Source organism: Triticum urartu, chromosome 4, assembly GCF_003073215.2.
Source record: "Triticum urartu cultivar G1812 chromosome 4, Tu2.1, whole genome shotgun sequence".
Taxonomy (NCBI): domain Eukaryota; kingdom Viridiplantae; phylum Streptophyta; class Magnoliopsida; order Poales; family Poaceae; genus Triticum; species Triticum urartu.
In genome coordinates, this window is record NC_053025.1 from 58,516,621 (window position 1) to 58,536,370 (window position 19,750).

The 19,750-nt window shown below is 45.8% G+C and overlaps 2 protein-coding genes across 2 annotated transcripts; one reads left to right on the plus strand and one right to left on the minus strand.

Annotated features, from left to right (window-relative positions):
• Window positions 1-5,639: 5,639 nt before the first annotated feature.
• Window positions 5,640-11,982, plus strand: LOC125550648. The gene is made up of 6 exons (XM_048713686.1): window positions 5,640-5,892; window positions 8,363-8,524; window positions 8,884-9,056; window positions 9,173-11,189; window positions 11,274-11,411; window positions 11,496-11,982. The coding sequence occupies exons 1-6, from the start codon at window positions 5,764-5,766 to the stop codon at window positions 11,559-11,561; spliced, it is 2,685 nt and encodes an 894-aa protein (XP_048569643.1). The 5' UTR covers window positions 5,640-5,763; the 3' UTR covers window positions 11,562-11,982.
• A 768-nt stretch (window positions 11,983-12,750) lies between these two features.
• Window positions 12,751-13,896, minus strand: LOC125553535. Its single transcript, XM_048717305.1, has 2 exons — window positions 13,470-13,896; window positions 12,751-13,371 (listed from the first exon to the last, which is right to left on the minus strand). The coding sequence occupies exons 1-2, from the start codon at window positions 13,611-13,613 to the stop codon at window positions 12,880-12,882; spliced, it is 636 nt and encodes a 211-aa protein (XP_048573262.1). The 5' UTR covers window positions 13,614-13,896; the 3' UTR covers window positions 12,751-12,879.
• Window positions 13,897-19,750: the final 5,854 nt, after the last annotated feature.

The window sequence follows — 19,750 nt, forward strand, 5'->3', positions numbered from 1 at the left end:
CTCATGTATCCTTTGCTTAGATCGTTGGACTATAAAATATAGGAGGAGTGTTGATCCTAATGTGTATGTCTTGCATTCCAAAGGCACTACTAACTAGGTGCACACATTTAGGGGGAGCCCGTTTATATTTTGTAGTTCTAAGTATCTTTACTTTCATGTCTTATCCCTGTGCAAATCCCTGGTTGTCATCAATCCACCAAAAAGGGGGAGGTTGTTAAGGCATATATCTCTCGATGTAGTTTTGGTGATTGATGACAACATGTTTGCGGACTAATCGTGTGCTTTGAGCATTTCAGAGATTCATCCTTTGGCACGAGATGATTTCTTTCCCCTCGGAGTGTTATTCAAGACGGTGTAGCTCTTTCGTTTCTTGTTTGGTGGACTAGTTTCGTAGGAGTCACCGTACTATCAAGAGGGGGTCCGCTTTGGTAAGGCTTGGGTGGAATCAACACGTACACATCCTTTCCTCACCCTCTGAGCCGTTCCGCTTCAATGGAGTGCTCTTTCCCCTTTTAGTGTGTTGTTTTGGGTCCAAGTGGTAGTACCGCGGTACCCAGTGGTAGTACCGCTTGTGGGTCTCAGCCGCAGTACCGCTGCAGTGCCGGGCTCCTACCGCGTCGACTCGAGGGGGTCGCCTCCCGTGTCGGGTTGCGCGGCCCTTGCAGTGGTAGTAGAAGCGGTAGTACCGCTCGAGAGCGGTAGTACCGCCCTACCACTGTGGCGGTACCGCACCGGGCTCAGTTCCTGCACCGCACGATAGTACCGCGAGGAGGAGCGGTAGTACCGCTAGGTCCAGCGGTAGTACCGCTGCCCCCTGCGGTAGTACCGCCCTCTGCCGGGCTGTTTTGGGGGTAACGGTTGGATGGGTTCCCCTTGTATAAAAGGGGTCATCTTCTTCTTCGTTGACTTACCTCTTCCCCCAAAAGCTCCATTAATGCTCCAAGCTCCATTTTCGCCCGATCTCTCTCCCTAGCCAATCAAACTTGTTGATTTGCTTGGGATTGGTTGAGAAGGCCCCGATCTACACTTCCACCAAGAGAAATTTGATTCCCCCACTAATCCCTAGCGGATCTTGTTACTCTTGGGTGTTTGAGCACCCTATACGGTTGAGGTCACCACAAAGCCATAGTCCATTGTGGTGAAGCTTCGTGGTGTTGTTGGGAGCCTCCGATTAAGTTATGGAGATTGCCCCAACCTTGTTTGTAAAGGTCCGGTCGCCGCCTCCAAGGGCACCAATAATGGAATCACGACATCTCGCATTGTGTGAGGGCGTGAGGAGAATACGGTGGCCCTAGTGGCTTCTTGGGGAGCATTGTGCCTCCACACCGCTCCAACAGAGACGTACTTCCCCTCAAAAGGAAGGAACTTCGGTAACACATCCTCGTCTTCACCGGCTCCACTCTTGGTTATCTCGTACCTTTACTTGTGCAAGCTTATTAGTGTTACTTCCCTTGCTTGCTTGTGTGCTTGTTGTTGTTGCATCATATAGGTTGCTCACCTAGTTGCACATCTAGACAACCTACTTTGATGCAAAGTTTAATTTGGTAAAGAAAAGCTAAAAATTGTTAGTTGCCTATTCACCCCCCTCTAGTCAACCATATCGATCCTTTCACCTAGCCCATTGATTAGCCGCGTCGATGTGAGACTTTTTCCCTTTTTGTCTTCTCCACATAACCCCCATCATCATATTCTATTCCACCCATAGTGCTATATCCATGGCTCGCGCTCATGTATTGCGTGAAAGTTGAAAAAAGTTTGAGATTACTGAAGTGTGAAACAATTGCTTGGCTTGTCATCGGGGTTGTGCATGATGAGAGCATTATTGTGTGAAGAAAATGGAGCATGACCAAACTATATGATTTTGTAGGGATGAACATTCTTTTGCCATGTTATTTTGAGAAGACATAATTGCTTAGTTAGTATGCTTGAAGTATTATTATTTTTATGTCAATATTAGACTTTTTTCTTGAATCTTTCGAATCTGAATATTCATGCAACAATAAAGAGAATTACATTGAGAATTATGTTAGGTAGCATTCCACATCAAAAATTCTATTTTTATCATTTACCTACTCGAGGACGAGCAGGAATTGAGCTTGGGGATGCTTGATACGTCTCCAACGTATCTATAATTTTTGATTGTTCCATGCTATTATATTATCTGTTTTGGATGTTAATGGGCTTTATTTTACACGTTTATATTATTTTTGGGACTAACCTATTAACCCAAGGCCCAGTGCAAATTGCTGTTTTTTTGCCTATTTCAGTGTTTCACAGAAAAGGAATATCAAACGGAATCTAAACGGAATGAAACCTTCGGGAACGTGATTTTTGGAATAAACGTGATCCAGAGGACTTGGAGTGGACGTCAAGAAACGAACGAGGAGTCCACGAGGCAGGGGCGCGCCTACCCCCTGCCCCCCGTGGGCCCCTCGTGGCTCAACCGACCTACTTCTTCCTCCTATATATACTCATATACCCTGAAAACATCGAGGAGCACCACGAAACCCTATTTCCACCGCCGCAACCTTCTATACCCAAGAGATCCCATCTTAGGGCCTTTTCCGGAGCTTCGCCGGAGGGGCAACGATCACGGAGGGCCTCTACATCAACTCCATGGCCCCTCCGATGATGTGTGAGTAGTTTACTTCACACCTTCGGGTCCATAGTTATTAGCTAGATGGCTTCTTCTCTCTCTTTGAATCTCAATACAAAGTTCTTCTCGATCTTCTTGGAGATCTATTCGATGTAACTCTTTTTGCGGTGTGTTTGTCGAGATCCGATGAATTGTGAGTTTATGATCAAGTCTATCTATGAACAATATTTGATTCTTCTCTGAAATCTTTTATGTATGATTGGTTATCTTTGCAAGTCTCTTCGAATTATCAGTTTGGTTTGGCCTACTAGATTGATCTTTCTTGCAATGGGAGAAGTGCTTAGCTTTGGGTTCAATCTTGCGGTGCTCAATCCCAGTGGCAGAAAGGGAAACAACACGTATTGTATTGTTGCCATCGAGGATAAAAAGATGGAGTTTATATCATATTGCTTGAGTTTATCCCTCTACATCATGTCATCTTACCTAATGCGTTACTCTGTTCTTATGAACTTAATACTCTAGATGCATGCTGGATAGCGGTCAATGTGTGGAGTAATAATAGTAGATGCAGGTAGAAGTCGGTCTACTTGTCACGGACGTGATGCCTATATACATGATCATGCCTAGATATTCTCATAATTATTCGCTTTTCTATCAATTGCTCAACAGTAATTTGTTCACCCACCGTAATAGTTATGCTATCTTGAGAGAAGCCACTAGTGAAACCTATGGCCCCCGGGTCTATTTTCCATCATATAAGTTTCTAATCTATTTTATTTTGCAATCTTTACTTCCAATCTATCTCATAAAAATACCAAAAATATTTATCTTGTTATTATTATCTCTATTAGATCTCACTCTCGTAAGTGACCGTGAATGGCTTGACAACCCCTTTATCGCGTTGGTTGCGAGGTTCTTATTTGTTTGTGTAGGTACGAGGGACTTGCGTGTGGCCTCCTACTGGATTGATACCTTGATTCTCAAAAACTGAGGGAAATACTTACGCTACTTTGCTGCATTACCCTTTCCTCTTCAAGGCAAAACCAACGCAGTGCTCAAGAGGTAGCAAAAGACCATAGATGCATTTTGACAAATACCGCATGGGCGGATAGGGTGGACGACATAGTGGGACAATGGAGGTCGGCTAAGGCCAAACACCGCGGAGGACACATGCGATTCGCAGAGGAGATTCCCGCCCATGGATGTGACAAACGAGGTTAGGATGTCGGGGCGGTGTTGGCCTTCTTCGTCAGGTTTCGGCGCCACCGTCCATCTAGGAGTTGATTTGGACCTTCCTATGCCATCACCAAGGTCGACCGATTCAATTACCAGTGAAAATGGACCACCACAGACATCAGGCGGAGCTATGGGGTGGTGAGTTCGTCGATGGTGAAAAGGCGGATTCTAGCATCGGGAAGCAAGAATAAGGTGCAGGAGAGGGTGGCGGGGCTGTGGAGTGGTCGCATGGAATCGGATTTATCATCCCAGCCCAGCCGAATGATTCTCCTGTCAACAATTGGGGCCGTGGGTCCTGTTGGACCAAATCCTTGTCACGGGCCTACCCCGAGGGGATCCTATCATCACCGTAGGTCTGACTTTCTTTGGTTGTACCTGACGATGGTGGTTTACACTCCCTTATTGAAGGCATTGTCTGGATCCTACCCTATCTTTCTCTTCTGGGTTAAAACCCATTATCTCGCTTATGTGGTTGGATTTGGCGACGATGGCATTCATGCACCATCTCCTCGCTGAAGCCGTCGATGTTAGAGAACCTCCGGCTCTTCCGAATGTTGTCAATAGAGGTAGTACTAGTTGATATTTTGCTGCAGTGGGTTGTTGCCTCGCCAAACCCTATGTTTTTTTTCCTTTTTTCCTTTTTTATTTATCTCTGCATCTTAGTTGTGCAGTGATTGAGTGTATACTCGTTGTGTTTTGTGTCCTTTTGATGCAACATCATGAGTCAATAAAGAGTGTCGTTTATCAAAAAAAATGTGAGTACAAAAGAGATTTGTTGGAGGGAGGATAGATGGTTCTTTACTTTTTCCATAGGAATGAGGGTTTTGGATGCTTGGCGATTGCATGGGAGCGGAGATGAAACTAAGAGTGTGTTTGGATTCTCACCACTCCTCAACTCCGCCCCCGGAGCCGGCGGAGCGATGCCGAACGCTCTAATTCCAGGGAGTTGAAAATGCGGAGTGGAGCGGTTGCAGTGCAATCGTGCGGAGCGGTTTTTCCTGGATCTCACATCTTTAAAATCATGGAGTTGATAAGATTTACGAAGGAACCGCCACCACCAAGTGAAAAAGATTCGAGTGGCCATGCCCGTCTCCCTCGGTTTTTCGGTATGGGAGCGGCGACAACGATATGTCGACGGCTCGTTCTAGCGGCAGCAATGGTCGTTCGGTGGTCCATGAACCTCGATGTAACTTTCATTATGTTTGGTGTGTTTTGTACTTCTGATGAATCTTTATAATAAAACTGATAATTTTCAAAAAGAAGGAAAAAGAAGATGGTCATTTCAAAATATTTAAATTTGCGAGGAGCAATTACTCCCCAGGAAATGGAATAAACTGCGAATCAACCTGTGGTTGAGTTGGTTAGGTGGACTGTGGTATCCCCAACCCACCAGGGTTCAAATTCTGGTGCTCGCATTATTCCTGAATTTATTTCAGGATTTCCGGCGATGCGCTTTCAGTGGGAGGAGACGTTCTCGTCGACGACGAAGCGCCTACGGTGACTTCGTAAATCTCAAGATGATATGCCGGCTCAGTCTTTCGAAGATGCTCATAGGGATAGGGTGTGCGTGTGTGCGTTCATAGGGATGAGTGTATGCGCGTGTATATGAGCGCTTGTGTCTATACTGATGCTCAAAAAAAAGAAATGGAATAAACTCCCTCCTGAATTTTCCGAATACGTGCGCGTTTACATACGCAATCACTCCTCTGACGTGGCACCATAAACCGGCCAGCTCAGCGCCAATCCTCACGCTCCCTGTCGTAATCCCACCCGCGTTTCAATTTTCAACCCGGCCGGGAGCTCGGCATCAACAACGGCTACTTGTCCCCCGATCCCCTCCAGGCCTCCACCTCTATTTGAATCCCAAATCCTCCTCCTCCTCCTTCGCCGCCGCCCCTCATTCTCTAGCATCTCCGATCGCGCGATTCGCCATGTCGACCTCGTCTCCCACCTCGTCGCCGCCTCCCTCCGCCGACGGAGGCGGCGGGGCCCGCTGCATCTCGCCGACGCCCTCCCGTCGGAAGGTCTCCCCCGGCCGCAGCGGCGGGAGCTCCCGCAAGGTCCGCCCGACACCCCACTCCCCTCCCCCATCAAGCTCTGCTGCGGTCTCACTCTGTATGTCTCGTGCGGTTCGATTGGGGATTCTGCGGTTCCCCTTGTTGGAACTGTGGGCGGCCGCTCTGGTTTGCGACGCCGGTTTCGCACGGGAAAATTTTCGGGAGCCGTTGGGCAGGCGGTGGTTTGGTGCGGTGTAGATTATCCTTTGTTCGATTCGGCATAGTTTCTCTTCATTCAGGGCTTCGCAGCCTTTCTCCGCCGATATTGCTTCGCAATCGTGACAACTGAATCCCTCACCAAAACCCTAGTCCTCGTCGGGCCTGCCGCGGCGATTGCGTCCCATTACTCGGCATGTCCGATGTATCTGAACTCTGCGACATGAGGACTCTTATGGATAACTGCAACTTTGAGTCCGTGGGTGTTAATTCGTACAAAAGTCTGCAGTATCTTTACTTACCAGTATCCTGCGAATGTGATTTGGTAATATTTGCGGAATTGCTTGTACTAGTATGTTAACTGATGCCATACCGATGTGGTATTTCATAATGTGTGCTTGTACTGTTATGGATAACTGCAACTTTGAGTGTGTGGGTGTTAATTCGTAGAGTGCAAAAGTCTGCAGTATGTTTACTTACCGATATCCTGCCACTGTGATTTGGTACATTTGAGGAATTGCTTGTAGTGTGTGATATTTCATAACGTAGTTCTTGGAGACAGTAATTTATTGTTGGTTCCAGGTATGGGGTTAGAGAGCGAATGCATTGCGCATGACTCTTTGTTAATTTCAGTTCAAGTTTATGTCAAACATATGCCGGTATGTGCTCTGTTGGTTATTCCTCGCAAATAATGTAGTTACCTGGTCACCTTCCATTTCCTAAGTTCCCAAGTGATTAGCTAGTTTGGATATGAAGACTCATGTCGGAGTTGCATTGAGTTGACATTTGAAATGGTAGAGTTGGTACTCTTGTAAGTTTTGTTCATTGCTGGGGTAAACCAGTAGGATAGATCCCATCAAATGACGAAAGGTGCCACCAAGATTTATTAATGCTAGCAGCTTGAAAGGTGTAAGAATGTCTCCTGTTGTTTTGTTATTAGTAATAAGGCAACATGTGTTATATTACTGTTAACTGACCTGATATTCTAACTTATAGTTCAACTTTAAATGAATGTAGACATCTTTGTGAGCATTTTTATTTTATTTCTAGGCTATCATAACTCAGAAGTCTGTAAAACAAAAAATATTCTTTGAAACTGATTTAATCATCATAATAGACTCGTGATTATAAGAAGGAAACGGAAGGTGTGGATAGGCAACTTGAAAACATGTGTCAACTGAACAATATTCCCATACTGCTTTGGTCCTGACCACTCAAGAATGCTTGTAGTAATTACTTTAATTAAGGAAAATATTCATATGGGACAAAGCTGACCTGGGGTTAGCTGAGTAGAACTTTAAGGGCACCCGTGAGGATGATTAAGTTCTTAATATCGATAGTCATTAGTATTCTCATAGAATAACTTTACAGGCAACCAACGTTGATGTGTTCTGCACATGTGACTGTTAGAGTATTAGGTTTAGTCCAGTAAAATGAAGAAGTCTATCTCCATTATGTATTTTCAGATAGCTTGCAGGTTCAATTTGCTCAGCTTGAACAAAACCCAATTAGGCTTGTAGTGAACTGAACAATATTCTCATACTGCTTTGGTCCTGACCACTCAAGAATGCTTGTAGTCATTACTTTAATTAAGGAAAATAGTCATACGGGACAAAGCTGACCTGGGCTTAGCTGAGTAGAACTTTAAGGGCACCCGTGAGGATGATTAAGTTCTTAATATCGATAGCCACTAGTATTCCCATAGGAAAACTTTACAGGCAACCAACATTGATGTGTTCTGCACATGTGACTGTTAGAGTATTAGGTTTAGTCCAGTAAAATGAAGAAGTCTATCTCCATTATGTATTTTCAGATAGCTTGCAGGTTCAATTTGCTCAGCTTGAACAAAACCCAATTGGGCTTATAGTCAACTGAGCAATATTCTCATACTGATTTGGTCCTGACCACTCAAGAATGCTTTGCTAGTCATTACTTTAATTAAGGAAAATCTTCTTGCGAGACAAAGCTGACCTGGGCTTAACTGGGTAGAAATTTAAGAGCAGTCGTAAAGATGATTAAGTTTTTAATATCGATAGTCATTAGTATTCTCATAGGTCAACTTTACAGGCAACCAACATTACATGTGTGCTGCACATGTGACTGTTAAGAGTCTTAGGTTTAGTCCTGTAAAATGAAGAAGTCTGTCTCTAACTCTCTATTATGTATTTTCAGATAGTTTGCACATTAAATTTACTCAGCTTGAACAAAACCCAATTAGGCATTTGCAAGTTTCGATTTCTTGTTTAATTTCCTACTTGTAAGATCTAATTCTATGAAGAATTTAGCTAACAGCACTTTCTGCATTTGTTTTCTGCAGAGTCCAGGTTCAAGAGAATTTGGAAACTCAGTATTGAAATCTGTCAATAAGTCGACATCCCAATTCAAGAAATCTGTGATTCGCAGAAGTGGTCCTTCGATTGATTGGTTCCCTAGGAAAAAAACTGAATCATACTTGAAAAGAAAGATAAAGCGTCTTCAGGTACTTACTGGATAGTGCAAAATGTTTAGCCACTCTTCGTTCTAGAGTAAATTGTATTTAAACCATAGCACGAGTGGATCCAGGATAATATTGCACATTAGACCAGGTTAGTTTACACTGTTCAGTATACTCCAGATTCCCACCTGCCAGTTAAAGTGCAGTTTACATTTTTATTCTTCTTCATGGACCTTTAAGATCTTGATTGTGCACTTCAATGCATTTCATGACGAGAAACTCGAAATTTGATGTCATTGCTGTCTCAGTTCTCTGTTCTCTGCCTGAGATAAGCAAAGTGGGAAATTGGATTAAATAATATTTTTTATGATGTGAATTAAAGTTATGCCTTTCGTCTTCTGCAGGAGACTGATGGTATGACCGCATCCCTTCATGATACTCTGGAAAATTCCAATCTTCATTATACTAGGATGGCAAGGGAGAAAATTGCAGCCAGTGAAGCGGCCAGAAAGGCGATGGAAGCTCGCAAGACTGCTATGGTTGAAGCTTCGTGGTGTAGAATTCTTCAAACAGCCAGGTGAGATTATGTTGTTCTTATTCTATCATGCCTGCTGTTATGCTGACTACACTTGTTTCATTCCTCTGATATTCTGACTGTCCTTGATATGTTATTTCATTTTATTTTTCTAATAGGATCCAAAACAAAGAAGCTGAAGAACTTATGGAAAAGGCCAAGTTGCATGCGACTGAAGCATTTGAATACGCTAGAGTAATAGGTATCATGATGTATGACAAGCCTGACTGTCCCAGTCAGCAGTATGAGGTGGAATCCTCGGCAAAAACTGGAGGAAGACCAACTCACAAGGTTACAGCGTCCTTTCAGACTGCTTTTGAGGTTGATATGGAGGTTGCTGCTGCAGTGAAGAAGGCATTTGTCAAACTTGCAAACTCTCCTGATTTGCCAAACCAAGAAGAGTTTAAGGAGCTATTGCGGAAAATTAGCCAAAATCCAGAGGCGACTGATAGTGATGTGAATTCTGAAGCTGAGCAGCAGCTTGGTGACTGTAACAATGAAGAAACAAACAATTTCAAATCCAATAACAATACCTCCAGAAAAAGCATCTTCCCATCTGATTTCAATACTGCTGATCTAGAACAATCCACTGATCTTGTAAACATTATGCTTGAAAGGATAAAAGCTCTTCATGAAGACGACCTTGCCTCTTTGGCGGTCATTGTTGCCACATCTGGCCTAAATGCAGCACTTCAAAGGGATAAGGGAAAATATCATGAAACGAAGCCTGTGAGCTACACTACTGCAGGGACACACAGACCACAATCAAGAAGATATTCCACTGCAGCCAGCTTTATTGATATACAAGGACCAAAGAAAGAAGTCTCATCTGAATTACCAAGTCTGGACAAGTTCTTGGTCAAGCATCATTCAAAACTAGAAAGAGAAGTTCAAGAAGCAAAAGAAGCATGCAGAAAAGTAACTCCAGTGAAACCTGTTGTACAAGATGGCCAGGGCCAACTTGCAGGGGGCAACACAACGGCACTAGAATCTGCTTCTGACCTGGGCAGCATTCTTGTGAAGAATATGTCTAGGCTTGAGAAAGAGATCTTGGAAGCCAAGAAGAGCAACCAGTGCACCGATTCTTCTGAAGGGAACTGCAAGGATGTTACGGACGATGTGCAAGCCAGCACCGAAGAATCTGAATCTCTCAAGGGTCAGTCAGAAGTCTTGTCTGACAGCAATGTGATCAGGGGATCGGGTGAAGAAAGCAATTGCGTTCAAGCCTGTACCGATTCTTCACAAGATAAAGAAAACAGAATTTTAAGTTCACATAAGCTGCCACCCTTGGCTGCAAAGGGTAACCATGGTGGCAAAAGATTGACTCGAATTGAAGCTGCAAAGCTTGAAGCACTTCGAAGTTTCTGCACTAAGGATGGCAGCGAAGTAGGTGTTGGCCTCGACAAGGTCTTTGTTAAGCCAACCAATAGACTGGAGATGGAAAAGAGAAAAGCACTGGAGCAAGGACAGACCGACGTACAGAAGCAGAAGGATCCACAGAAGTGTTGTGATAACACACCAGTGAGTTTAGATGAGATTTTAGTGAAGCGTGTATCAAGACTGGAAAGGGAGAAAATGGAGTATGAGAAGAGGAATGCCTCGGGACAAGGACAGACCATTGTGTCGCGTGATCAGCGGAAGCATGGCAACATTGCCACAGCATCCGAGAGCTTGGATCAAGTCCTAGTAAAACGTGTCAGTCGGCTAGAAAGGGAGAAGATGGAATATGAGAAGAGGAATGCATCAGGAGGAGCAAGAACTGGTGTGCAGACTGGTAGCGATGACAAAGCATCTGATAGTTTAGACCAGATCTTGGATAAACATGTCTCCAGGCTTGAAAAGGAGAAGATGGAGCATGAAAAGAAGGGTGATAGTGACACACCACTGCTAGAGAAGAGTGATACACAATGTGCAGATGGAGCAGCCGGGGGTCTGGCTGACATCTTTGTCAAGCGTCCGACGAAGCTTGAGCAAGCCAAACAGGCTGCTGCTGCTGCTGAAGGAAATTCGACAAGAGTCTTGAACCCTGCTGAAGAGCGCAGGAGAGCGAGGGAGAAAGAGCTTCTGGATGCATGGGGAGGAGAGGGGCTAGGGAGCTCGGTGAAGCCCCATCTGTCCAAGATTGAGAGTGACAAGGTAATTAATTGGTTCTATCACACCAACCTATCATCTGAAGATATGAAATGTACCAGCACTTAGAATGTTTCGACTACTTGGCAGGTTGAATGTAGGAAATCAGAGGGAGAACTGAAGCAGGAGCGCAGAAGAGCGAGGGAGAAGGAGCTTCTGGATGCATGGGGAGGAGTGGGGCTCGGCAACTCGATGAAGCCACATCTCTCCAAGATCGAGAAAGATAAGGTAACTGATTCTATTACACTAATCCATCATCCCCCCAAGAAACGAAAGCATATCAATCCTTACCCTTCTTGGACTGCTTGTCAGGCTGCTTGGAGAAAACTAGAGGAGGAACAGAAGCAGATATGTGCTGGTAGTACAAGGGAGCTGTGACTTTGCTGGGTCAGCACAGCAAGTATACTCTACTCGCTTCCGGTTCTGTTTGCGTTTCATATAGAAACTTCCTGCAGAACATGGATGTCATCAGAATCTCTCTCTCCTCCTGTATATTGTGGACTTGTGGTCACATACCAAACATTGGAAACTTCCATTCCGGAGGAAAGTAAAGTAAGATGTGCAACTTTCTACCAGGCAATGAACTTCGAATTTTTGCTGCTGCTCTCTTTTAAGTGGGAGCAAGCCAAGTGATGTGCTCTCCTTAGCTTCTCTCTCTCTCTTTCTTATCTCGTTGCGTGTTACTCACATGCTTATCCTTGGAAGCATATGCGAGGATGAGAGCATCCCGGTGCTTCTTTTGACTTTGCCCAATGCCGCAAAGTTGGAAATTTTATCATCAGCTCATCAACAAGTTAAATATAAGTAGATGTTAGATGGTACCCCGGCATATATGCTGGGTGCTGCTATTTTACTTCTTTATTGACTTGATGCAAACCAAGGGGTAAAAAGTATAACTGAAACTGACTGTTTTTTGAAGATAAGATGCTGAGGTCTTACGGAAATTGGAAAAGCTTCATCTGATAAGTCTGGTACTCCCTCCGTTCCTAAATATTTGTCTTTCTAGAGATTTCAGCAAGTGACTACGTACGAAGCAAAATGAGTGAATCTACACTCGAAAATATGTCTATATACATCCGCATGTGGTAGTTCATTTGAAATCTCTAAAAAGACAAATATTTAGAAACGGAGGGAGTAGATGTGGATGGAATGTTGATTCTTTTGTAAACAAATGAGGGCAGTAGATTCTGCATATTATTGAATTTCTTCCCTCCAGCAGCACAACACATTCTTGAAGTGTGTTTATCGGGGCTACCATGGTGCACCCTTTTACCATTTCGTTGCGTCTAGTTGCCTTGCTATTTTCACCCTCGTTGGACCATATTTGCTTAGAAGTTAGAACCGCGGATTAGTTCACACTGTTGTTTCCCGTTACTTTTTCAGCAGTTACTTTGCACGCATTGCTTTGTTTCTGCTCTGGAAGTTTGGTGAAAAGATGAATCATGAGTGTGAAAAGGGGAGAGTGACAATAGAACCAGAACCTGAGGGGGTTCACTTCTTCTAGCCGGCAGATATTTATGGCATATCCCCTTATCCCTGGTCGTTTTTCCGTTGACGCATATCATATGCCACAAATGATGAACATGCCAGATTCAGTCAGATTCAAGCTAGTAAAAAACACTTGTGATCGATCTATTTTACCAGCAACCACTCGGTGAAACTAGTATACAGCACAGTGGTCTCCTCAAATAATCGATCAAGCCATCCTAAGGCTGAGACAGCGCACCAGCCATTGCGGCTGCTTCGACACCGTCACCCCTCCCCGGAGATCACACGGCGTCGCCCTCTGGTGGCGGTGCTGCACCGGGCGGAGCGCCTCGTCGGAGTCGGTCGACGAAGACGGCGTCTGTGGGCTTCTTCTGCCGGAGCAGTCCGTCGCGCTCTCCCGCCTCCTCCTCTGGCTCCTTCTGCTCCCGCCGTGGACGCCGCCGCCGCCGACGGCCAGCGTCAGCTCCAGCTCGTCCTCGCTTTCCGTGGACGGCGGCGTCGCTAGGCGGCCTGTGCCGGCGCTGACGACGGTGTGCTCGTCCTCGTTGTCGTCGACAGGGAGCTGCAGGCTCAGCTCCGGCCGGCGGGGGTGCTGCCTGCGCCTCTGCACCTGACGGCAGGGTAGCACTGACGACGGGCGCCCGCTCTGGTCGCCCATGAGCTGCTTCTGGACTCGGTACAGCCGGTGCAGATCATGCACCTTTCGAGCCGATCATGGCAGGGATTTTGTTTGTCAGCTCGGGAACAAATCCAAGAATACGCAATTGAAATAGAGATGGATGTGTTTGGTCTGGCTACCTGCTGCCTGAAGGTCTGCTCGTGCTTGAGCATGGCCATCTTCATGACCTCCATGTCGCACTGCCGCACGAGCTCCTCCATCTGCGTCATATGCTTCTCTTCTTGGTCTCCTCGTCTTGTCCTTGAGGGATTATAAGCTTGCATGAGACAAATGAAAGGAGAGGAGAGACCGCAAAGGTGTGTTGTGGACTTCTGGTAGGCACTACTAGAGGAACTTGGGTAGGGGGTGGCCGGGGTTTATAAAAGAAGATTGGCACGAGAGAGTGCAAAGCAACGGCATGGATTGGAATGGAAACGCTGGCCTGGCCGCAATGATGCCACAAGAGAATATTGGGCCTTTCCGCATGGCATGGTATGCCAAACAAACTAGGCCGGCAGCGGCGATGGGGTTTGGGTACATGCTCTGCACGAGATGCCCCTCCCGCAGCAGACAGCTTTGGCAGGACTAGTCTTTTAAACCCGTGTCTAGAGGCTTTTGAGCATTTCTCTGCGTGGCGTGGGCGATGCGTGCGACTGACAGTAGTGTTAAATTGGTCAATTAAAACTACTAGCAGGACACGCTAGCTGTTGTAAATACGTACTCTCCTTCTTGGCAAGGCTGACAAGGGTTACAAAATGGTCGTATGCTTTGGCTGCTTTTATCATTGCCTGGCCCCTACCATAAGTGTCAGCACGCCTTCAGAATACAGATAAAGTGTAGGTATGCATCCACTGGAACCGGTAAAGAGACTTGAGAATACAGATACGTGTAAGAAGTGCATGCATTTTGAAGTACCTTGTCACTGAAAACAAGCAAAGGACACACATCGGGGTAGGAGGAGTACGTGTGGATTGACACTCATTGGGCGACACCGACACATACACGCACGCACGGTGTACGAAAGCTATATACATGGATCCATCGATGTTTGATGCGTCGCGTACATGCATGCATGTATAGATGTGGTGGTGTGCTGACAAAGCAATCCACTCTTTTTGTTAGGAAAACCAAGCAGCAAAAGTGAGAGAAAACAAACAAACAAACAAACAAACTGGAAAGGCCGGGATGCCGATGCGTGCTAATCATCGCTTCGAGAGCAAGCAAGCAAGCAATCATCTGTGTGTACTCTACCATCCTGTAGCTTAGTTTAAGAATAATCATATTCTTATTTGCCCCATCGTGCCCCCACCGACCAAGGATTAACTAGCACTAATCGTATGCGCTTTGAGTCTTTGATCGATTCGATCATCGAACTGTGCAGTTCTGAGTGACCATCGTCTCCCATTGCTCGTAACACAACGAGGCGTTGTGCGAAATTTCCATCTCCATGGTGCGACATTGATTGAAGAAGAGAGGAAGATAGGAGGACCATGCTCGGAGCTAGGACTGGGGCATGCAGAAAGGTGAAGTGGAAAGGAAGGAAGGATGAGTTGGAACAAGTTCGGATGGGAATGGATAAGACCGGTCGTACCGTATGCATGGGCGGCTACTCCACGGGGCGAGACAACGGCGCACGCGCTGCCGGCAGTGAGAGGCGCATCCGTACTCAGTGGCGGCCCACCATGGACGCATAGAATCAACACCATTGCCCGACATGAGCTGACCAGACCCGGCGCCTCCCTTGTTTATTGGCTTTCTCCGCGGAAAGAACTGCCGCAAAAGCTGAGTTGCCCTCCCGTACCACGTTATGTTTTTTTGGCGAGGGTACCGCTTTATACTGTACTCCCTCCATTTCATAATATAGTGCTTGCTTTATCCTCATGCTTCAACTTTGACCATACATTTAACTATCAAGACCGATTGCGGTGGGAGCAAAAGTTATATAGTGAATTCGTATTCGAAAAAAGTTTTTTTAATTACGTAATTTTTTCTCCCGCCGCAGTCAGTCTCGTTCGTTAAATTTATGGTCAAAGTTTGACCTCGGAAAGCCCAGGCGCACTATATTTTGAAATGGAGGGAGTAGTCTTTTTTTCTACAAGTTAGCGGAAGAGCTGCTAAAAATCCCATTGCAGAAAAAGAAGCGATGGCTTGCTCGATTTATTTGGGGGAAACAGAGCGAAAATCTATACGACAGGCACACCACACCTAACTTGTAGCGACCCGACTCGGTAAGAGTCGAAGTCTCTGTGCTTACCGTGCTAATCCCTGGATCGACTTGCTAGCACACACAGTACGCGATGAAATAACAGAAATAACACATATCTCTTTATTACATCGATAGTCCAAGAGCAATACATTTATTACAAAATAGGGCATAGAGCCAATAAGCAAATACTGCGGAAGCAAAGAAGTAAATGAGTCCAACTCCACGAGCAAGGTTGAGTGTAGAACATCGACCTATCGCACCTTAATCCTCGTCGGATATATCTGCAACGTGATAAGTTGCAACCAAGTGGGTCAGTACATTGAATGTACTGGCAAGTCACATCATAGTGTAATGAACCTGCTTTTACATGCAGTTTGGCTGGTGGAAAGCTCTAAGTTTAGTTTTTCTCTATTAGAAAAGATTGTTATTCTACTACTACACATTTGCATAGGATGAGTTGGCAAATCCAACTCCATCCGTCCCCAAGTTTTATTTAAAACCCAACTGTTTAATTAAAGGCGAGGAGATCTCCCGGCATTTCCACTACTAGATGCTCAAGTGGTCCGTAACCGGGGACACGGCTAATCGATTAGGTTGAAAACTCTGCAAAGATTGTGCACTTTTCCCCACAAGACTCGACCACCTCCATGATCGGAAGATCGAGACATAGTCTTTCGAAAATGTTCCCCCTTAATCCACGGATAGGCCGGTACACCTACATCATTCTACATCTGCTAGCCCATCCCGAAAGAGGTCACACTAACTACTCAACTAAGCCAGAGCCCATATTGGCCTGTGGCTGCACACGTAAACTTCTAGACATGGGAATACGATTGATCTCTTTGAGCCTGAGCGGACGGTCCACTAGTGGTGCACCACCATGGATTTCCCATGCGTGCCCCACTGTACCTCGCCACCATTCCCACAAGTTTCCGCCCAGGTAGTTCATTATTTAACTTAGGTCTTATTTACTACATTGTCACTCAAACTTTACAATGATCACTCCCCAATCCACGTCTACTTAGCATAGCAACATAAAGTAAAACGATGGTGACAAAGTTATATGGTTCAGACCTACCTCAATGAACTACTGGGTGAAAAGCAAAGTCATGTGGCACCAGTTTCCTACCATGCAGTCCTACCGCAAAGAACTAAGTGCATAATAAAAACATAGGTAATGAAACATGATCAAGATGCAACTTGCCTTGGTACTGCTGGTTGAATTCTAAAGACTGATAATATTCTGCTTCGCACTCCGGGCAATCTATCGCAAAGAAGATAAACAAACATAAGCAACATTCCAGAGGCCAAAAGAACATGCATAGCAAAAAGTCTCGGAAAAACCAAATGAACATACAACACACTAAGCTACTACGGAAATACTCTAAGTGCAAAACAACATAGGCCTAAGGTTCAAAGAGTGATGTGAAATATAGTGCATACTAGGCATACTAGTAAAAATATTAAAGGGTAGATTCTAGTGTGTGAAAAAAATTATTGTGACAAAGGTCCAGGTGATAGGGCTTTGCTACGGTGACAGCATGCAAAAGGAATCAACTTAATCGGAGCTACAGTTTGGGAGATATGGCTATTTGAAGTTCGATTTTGAATCTGAATAAATTCAAATTTGAATCTGACAAAAGTTTGCAAAAACTATGCTACTGGATAGATCTAAACAATACGAAGAATTTGCTGCTGGTTTCATCGAGTTTGGATCTACGGTTAAAAAGTTATGGCTAATCTAAGATCAGGGACTAATCTGCTATTTACAGGGACTAAATGGTGAAGAAAAACTACCGCAAACAGGTCCCTGGCCACGTGGCGGCTCCTGGCTGGCCGAGCAGCATCCGCTGTGGAGACTATACGGCGAACGGCCGCTAAATAAGAAAAAAAATGGCGGTGGCTAAATAAAGAAAATCGACGCTCGGTTTAAATAAACCGCACGGTCTAAGGGAACCGCGGTTAACCACGTACCCTTTCACGAAATAATAAAAAAACTGGACCTAATCTAATCTGGGCCGTGGATCTTCGATCTACGAACGAGGGGAGGTGTGGCGGCTTATAGCTGCTGGCGACGTCGGCGACGAGCAGAGGACGGCGGCGCGGCGTCGGTGACGGAGGGGGCGGCGGCTGTGGTGGTCCTCGTCGACGGGGAAGAAGACGGGGAGGTGCGGCGCGTCGAGGGCGTCCGGATGGTGGCGTCGGGGTGCGTCGGCGGCGTCCGAACGGGGCGGGGCGAAGACGACGGCCTTCGGTGCTCCGGCGGCTCCGGCGTCGACGGTGCGGCGTCCCCGACGGGACCTAGGGGCAAAAATAGTGTCAAAAGGATGCGCCTCGGCGGGCTAAGAAGTTCTACAGAAAAGGAAGGGTCGGAGAGGACTACGGGCGACGAACTGCTCCGACGAGGTACGCGGCTCCGGCGAGATGCGAACGGGCAGCACGGCGGCTGTGAGCGGAGTGGGGATAAGCGGGACGGCGAGGTCGACAGAGGGGAGCTCGGGGCATTTATAGGCGAGGGGAGGGCGTGCGCGTGCCGCGGATATGCATTATCCGCGAGGGCCTCGCCCGGCGGTTGCGGGAGCGCGGCGGCGAGCTCACCCGAGCGGGGAAAGCGGGAGGTTGGGGGAGATGAGGTGGAGCGGGGCCCACCAGTCAGTGGCGGCGGCGTTAGCGAGCGAGGGGGCTGCGGGCGGTCGACCGGTGCGGGGAAATTCGGGTGCGCGGGCGGCCTTGGGCCGAAATGGCCAGCTGGGCCGGTCGGGCGCTCCTGGGCCGAACCTGGTTTCGGTCCAGGCTGTGTGCGTGTTTTTTTAACTGGAGACTAAGTGCTCACAACTAATTCAAAAGAATTTCTAAAAACACCAAATAAATTTCTAAAATAACTACATAATATTTAGAGCATAATGAACATTAACTTAAGCACAGAACAATTTGAAAATAATTTTCCTAATGCAACTAATGCACTTTTCGCAAATAAAATAAATACCAAACAACTCCAAAACTTAAAGTAATATTCAAAATAAAATTTCCCACTCTTTTTATATTTTGAGTAAGTCATCTTATCCCCTCTCATTTGTTTTTTTCGGGTGGGAAAACTATTATTTGAATATTTCAAAAACTCCAAAATGCAAAGAAATATGATATGCATTGAATGATTCTATTAACATCCAAATTAATAAAAATTGGGATGTTACAAACCTACCCCCCTTAAGATGAATCTCGTCCTCGAGATTCAGGTTGGCCAGCAAAAAGGTGCGGATGGTCCTGCCTAAGATCTTCTTCTCGTTCCCAAGTGGCTTCCTCCTCGGTATGGTGACTCCACTGAACTTTGCAGAACTTGATGATCTTGGTACGAGTGATTCTCTCTGCAGTCTCAAGAATCTTAATAGGCTTCTCCTCATAAGTCAGATCATTCTCCAACTGAATTGCCTCGAGTGGCACTGTATCTCTCAAAGGAATGTCCGCCATCTCTGCATGACACTTCTTCAGCTGGGAAACATGAAACACATCATGAACTCCCGACAAAGCCTCTGGTAATTCCAACTGGTATGCAACCTCTCCTCTACGTTCCAGAACTTTGTATGGTCCCACAAATCGTGGTGCTAACTTTCCTTTGACTCCAAATCTTTTAATACCTCGAAGTGGAGACACTCGAAGATATGCTCTATCTCCCACTTCATAGATCACTTCCTTGCGTTTAGCATCGGCATAACTTTTCTGCCTTGACTGGGCTATCTTAAGTCTGTCACGAATCAATTTGATCTTCTCCTCAGAATCCCTGATCAAATCAAGTCCAAACAACTTGCGGTCTCCAACTCCATCCCACATCAAAGGTGTCCTGCATTTCCTTTCATACAATGCCTCAAAAGGGGCCATCTGCAAACTGGCTTGGTAGCTGTTGTTGTACGAGAACTCTGCGTAGGGTAAGTTATCATCCCAACTAGACCCATAGTCTAGCGCACACGCTCTCAACATGTCCTCTAGAATCTGATTAACTCTCTCTGTCTGCCCATCAGTCTGTGGGTGGAAGGTTGTACTGAACTCTAGCCTAGTACCCAAAGTTTCATGTAACTGTTTCCAAAACTTGGAGGTAAACCGTGTTCCTCTATCCGATACGATGCTCCTTGGAACTCCATGCAGACATACGATCCTAGTCATATATATCTTTGCCAGCTTAGCACTTGTATAGGTGGTCTTCACTGGAATGAAGTGAGC

Coding starts and splice junctions, on each gene's coding strand:
- LOC125553535 (XM_048717305.1), bottom strand. CDS start 13,613: ATGCAAGCTTATAATCCCTCAAGGACAAGACGAGGAGACCAAGAAGAG. Junction 13,372..13,469: donor AGCAGACCTTCAGGCAGCAG/GTAGCCAGACCA, acceptor TCGGCTCGAAAG/GTGCATGATCTGCACCGGCT.
- LOC125550648 (XM_048713686.1), top strand. CDS start 5,764: ATGTCGACCTCGTCTCCCACCTCGTCGCCGCCTCCCTCCGCCGACGGA. Junction 5,893..8,362: donor GCGGCGGGAGCTCCCGCAAG/GTCCGCCCGACA, acceptor TGTTTTCTGCAG/AGTCCAGGTTCAAGAGAATT. Junction 9,057..9,172: donor AGAATTCTTCAAACAGCCAG/GTGAGATTATGT, acceptor TTTTTCTAATAG/GATCCAAAACAAAGAAGCTG.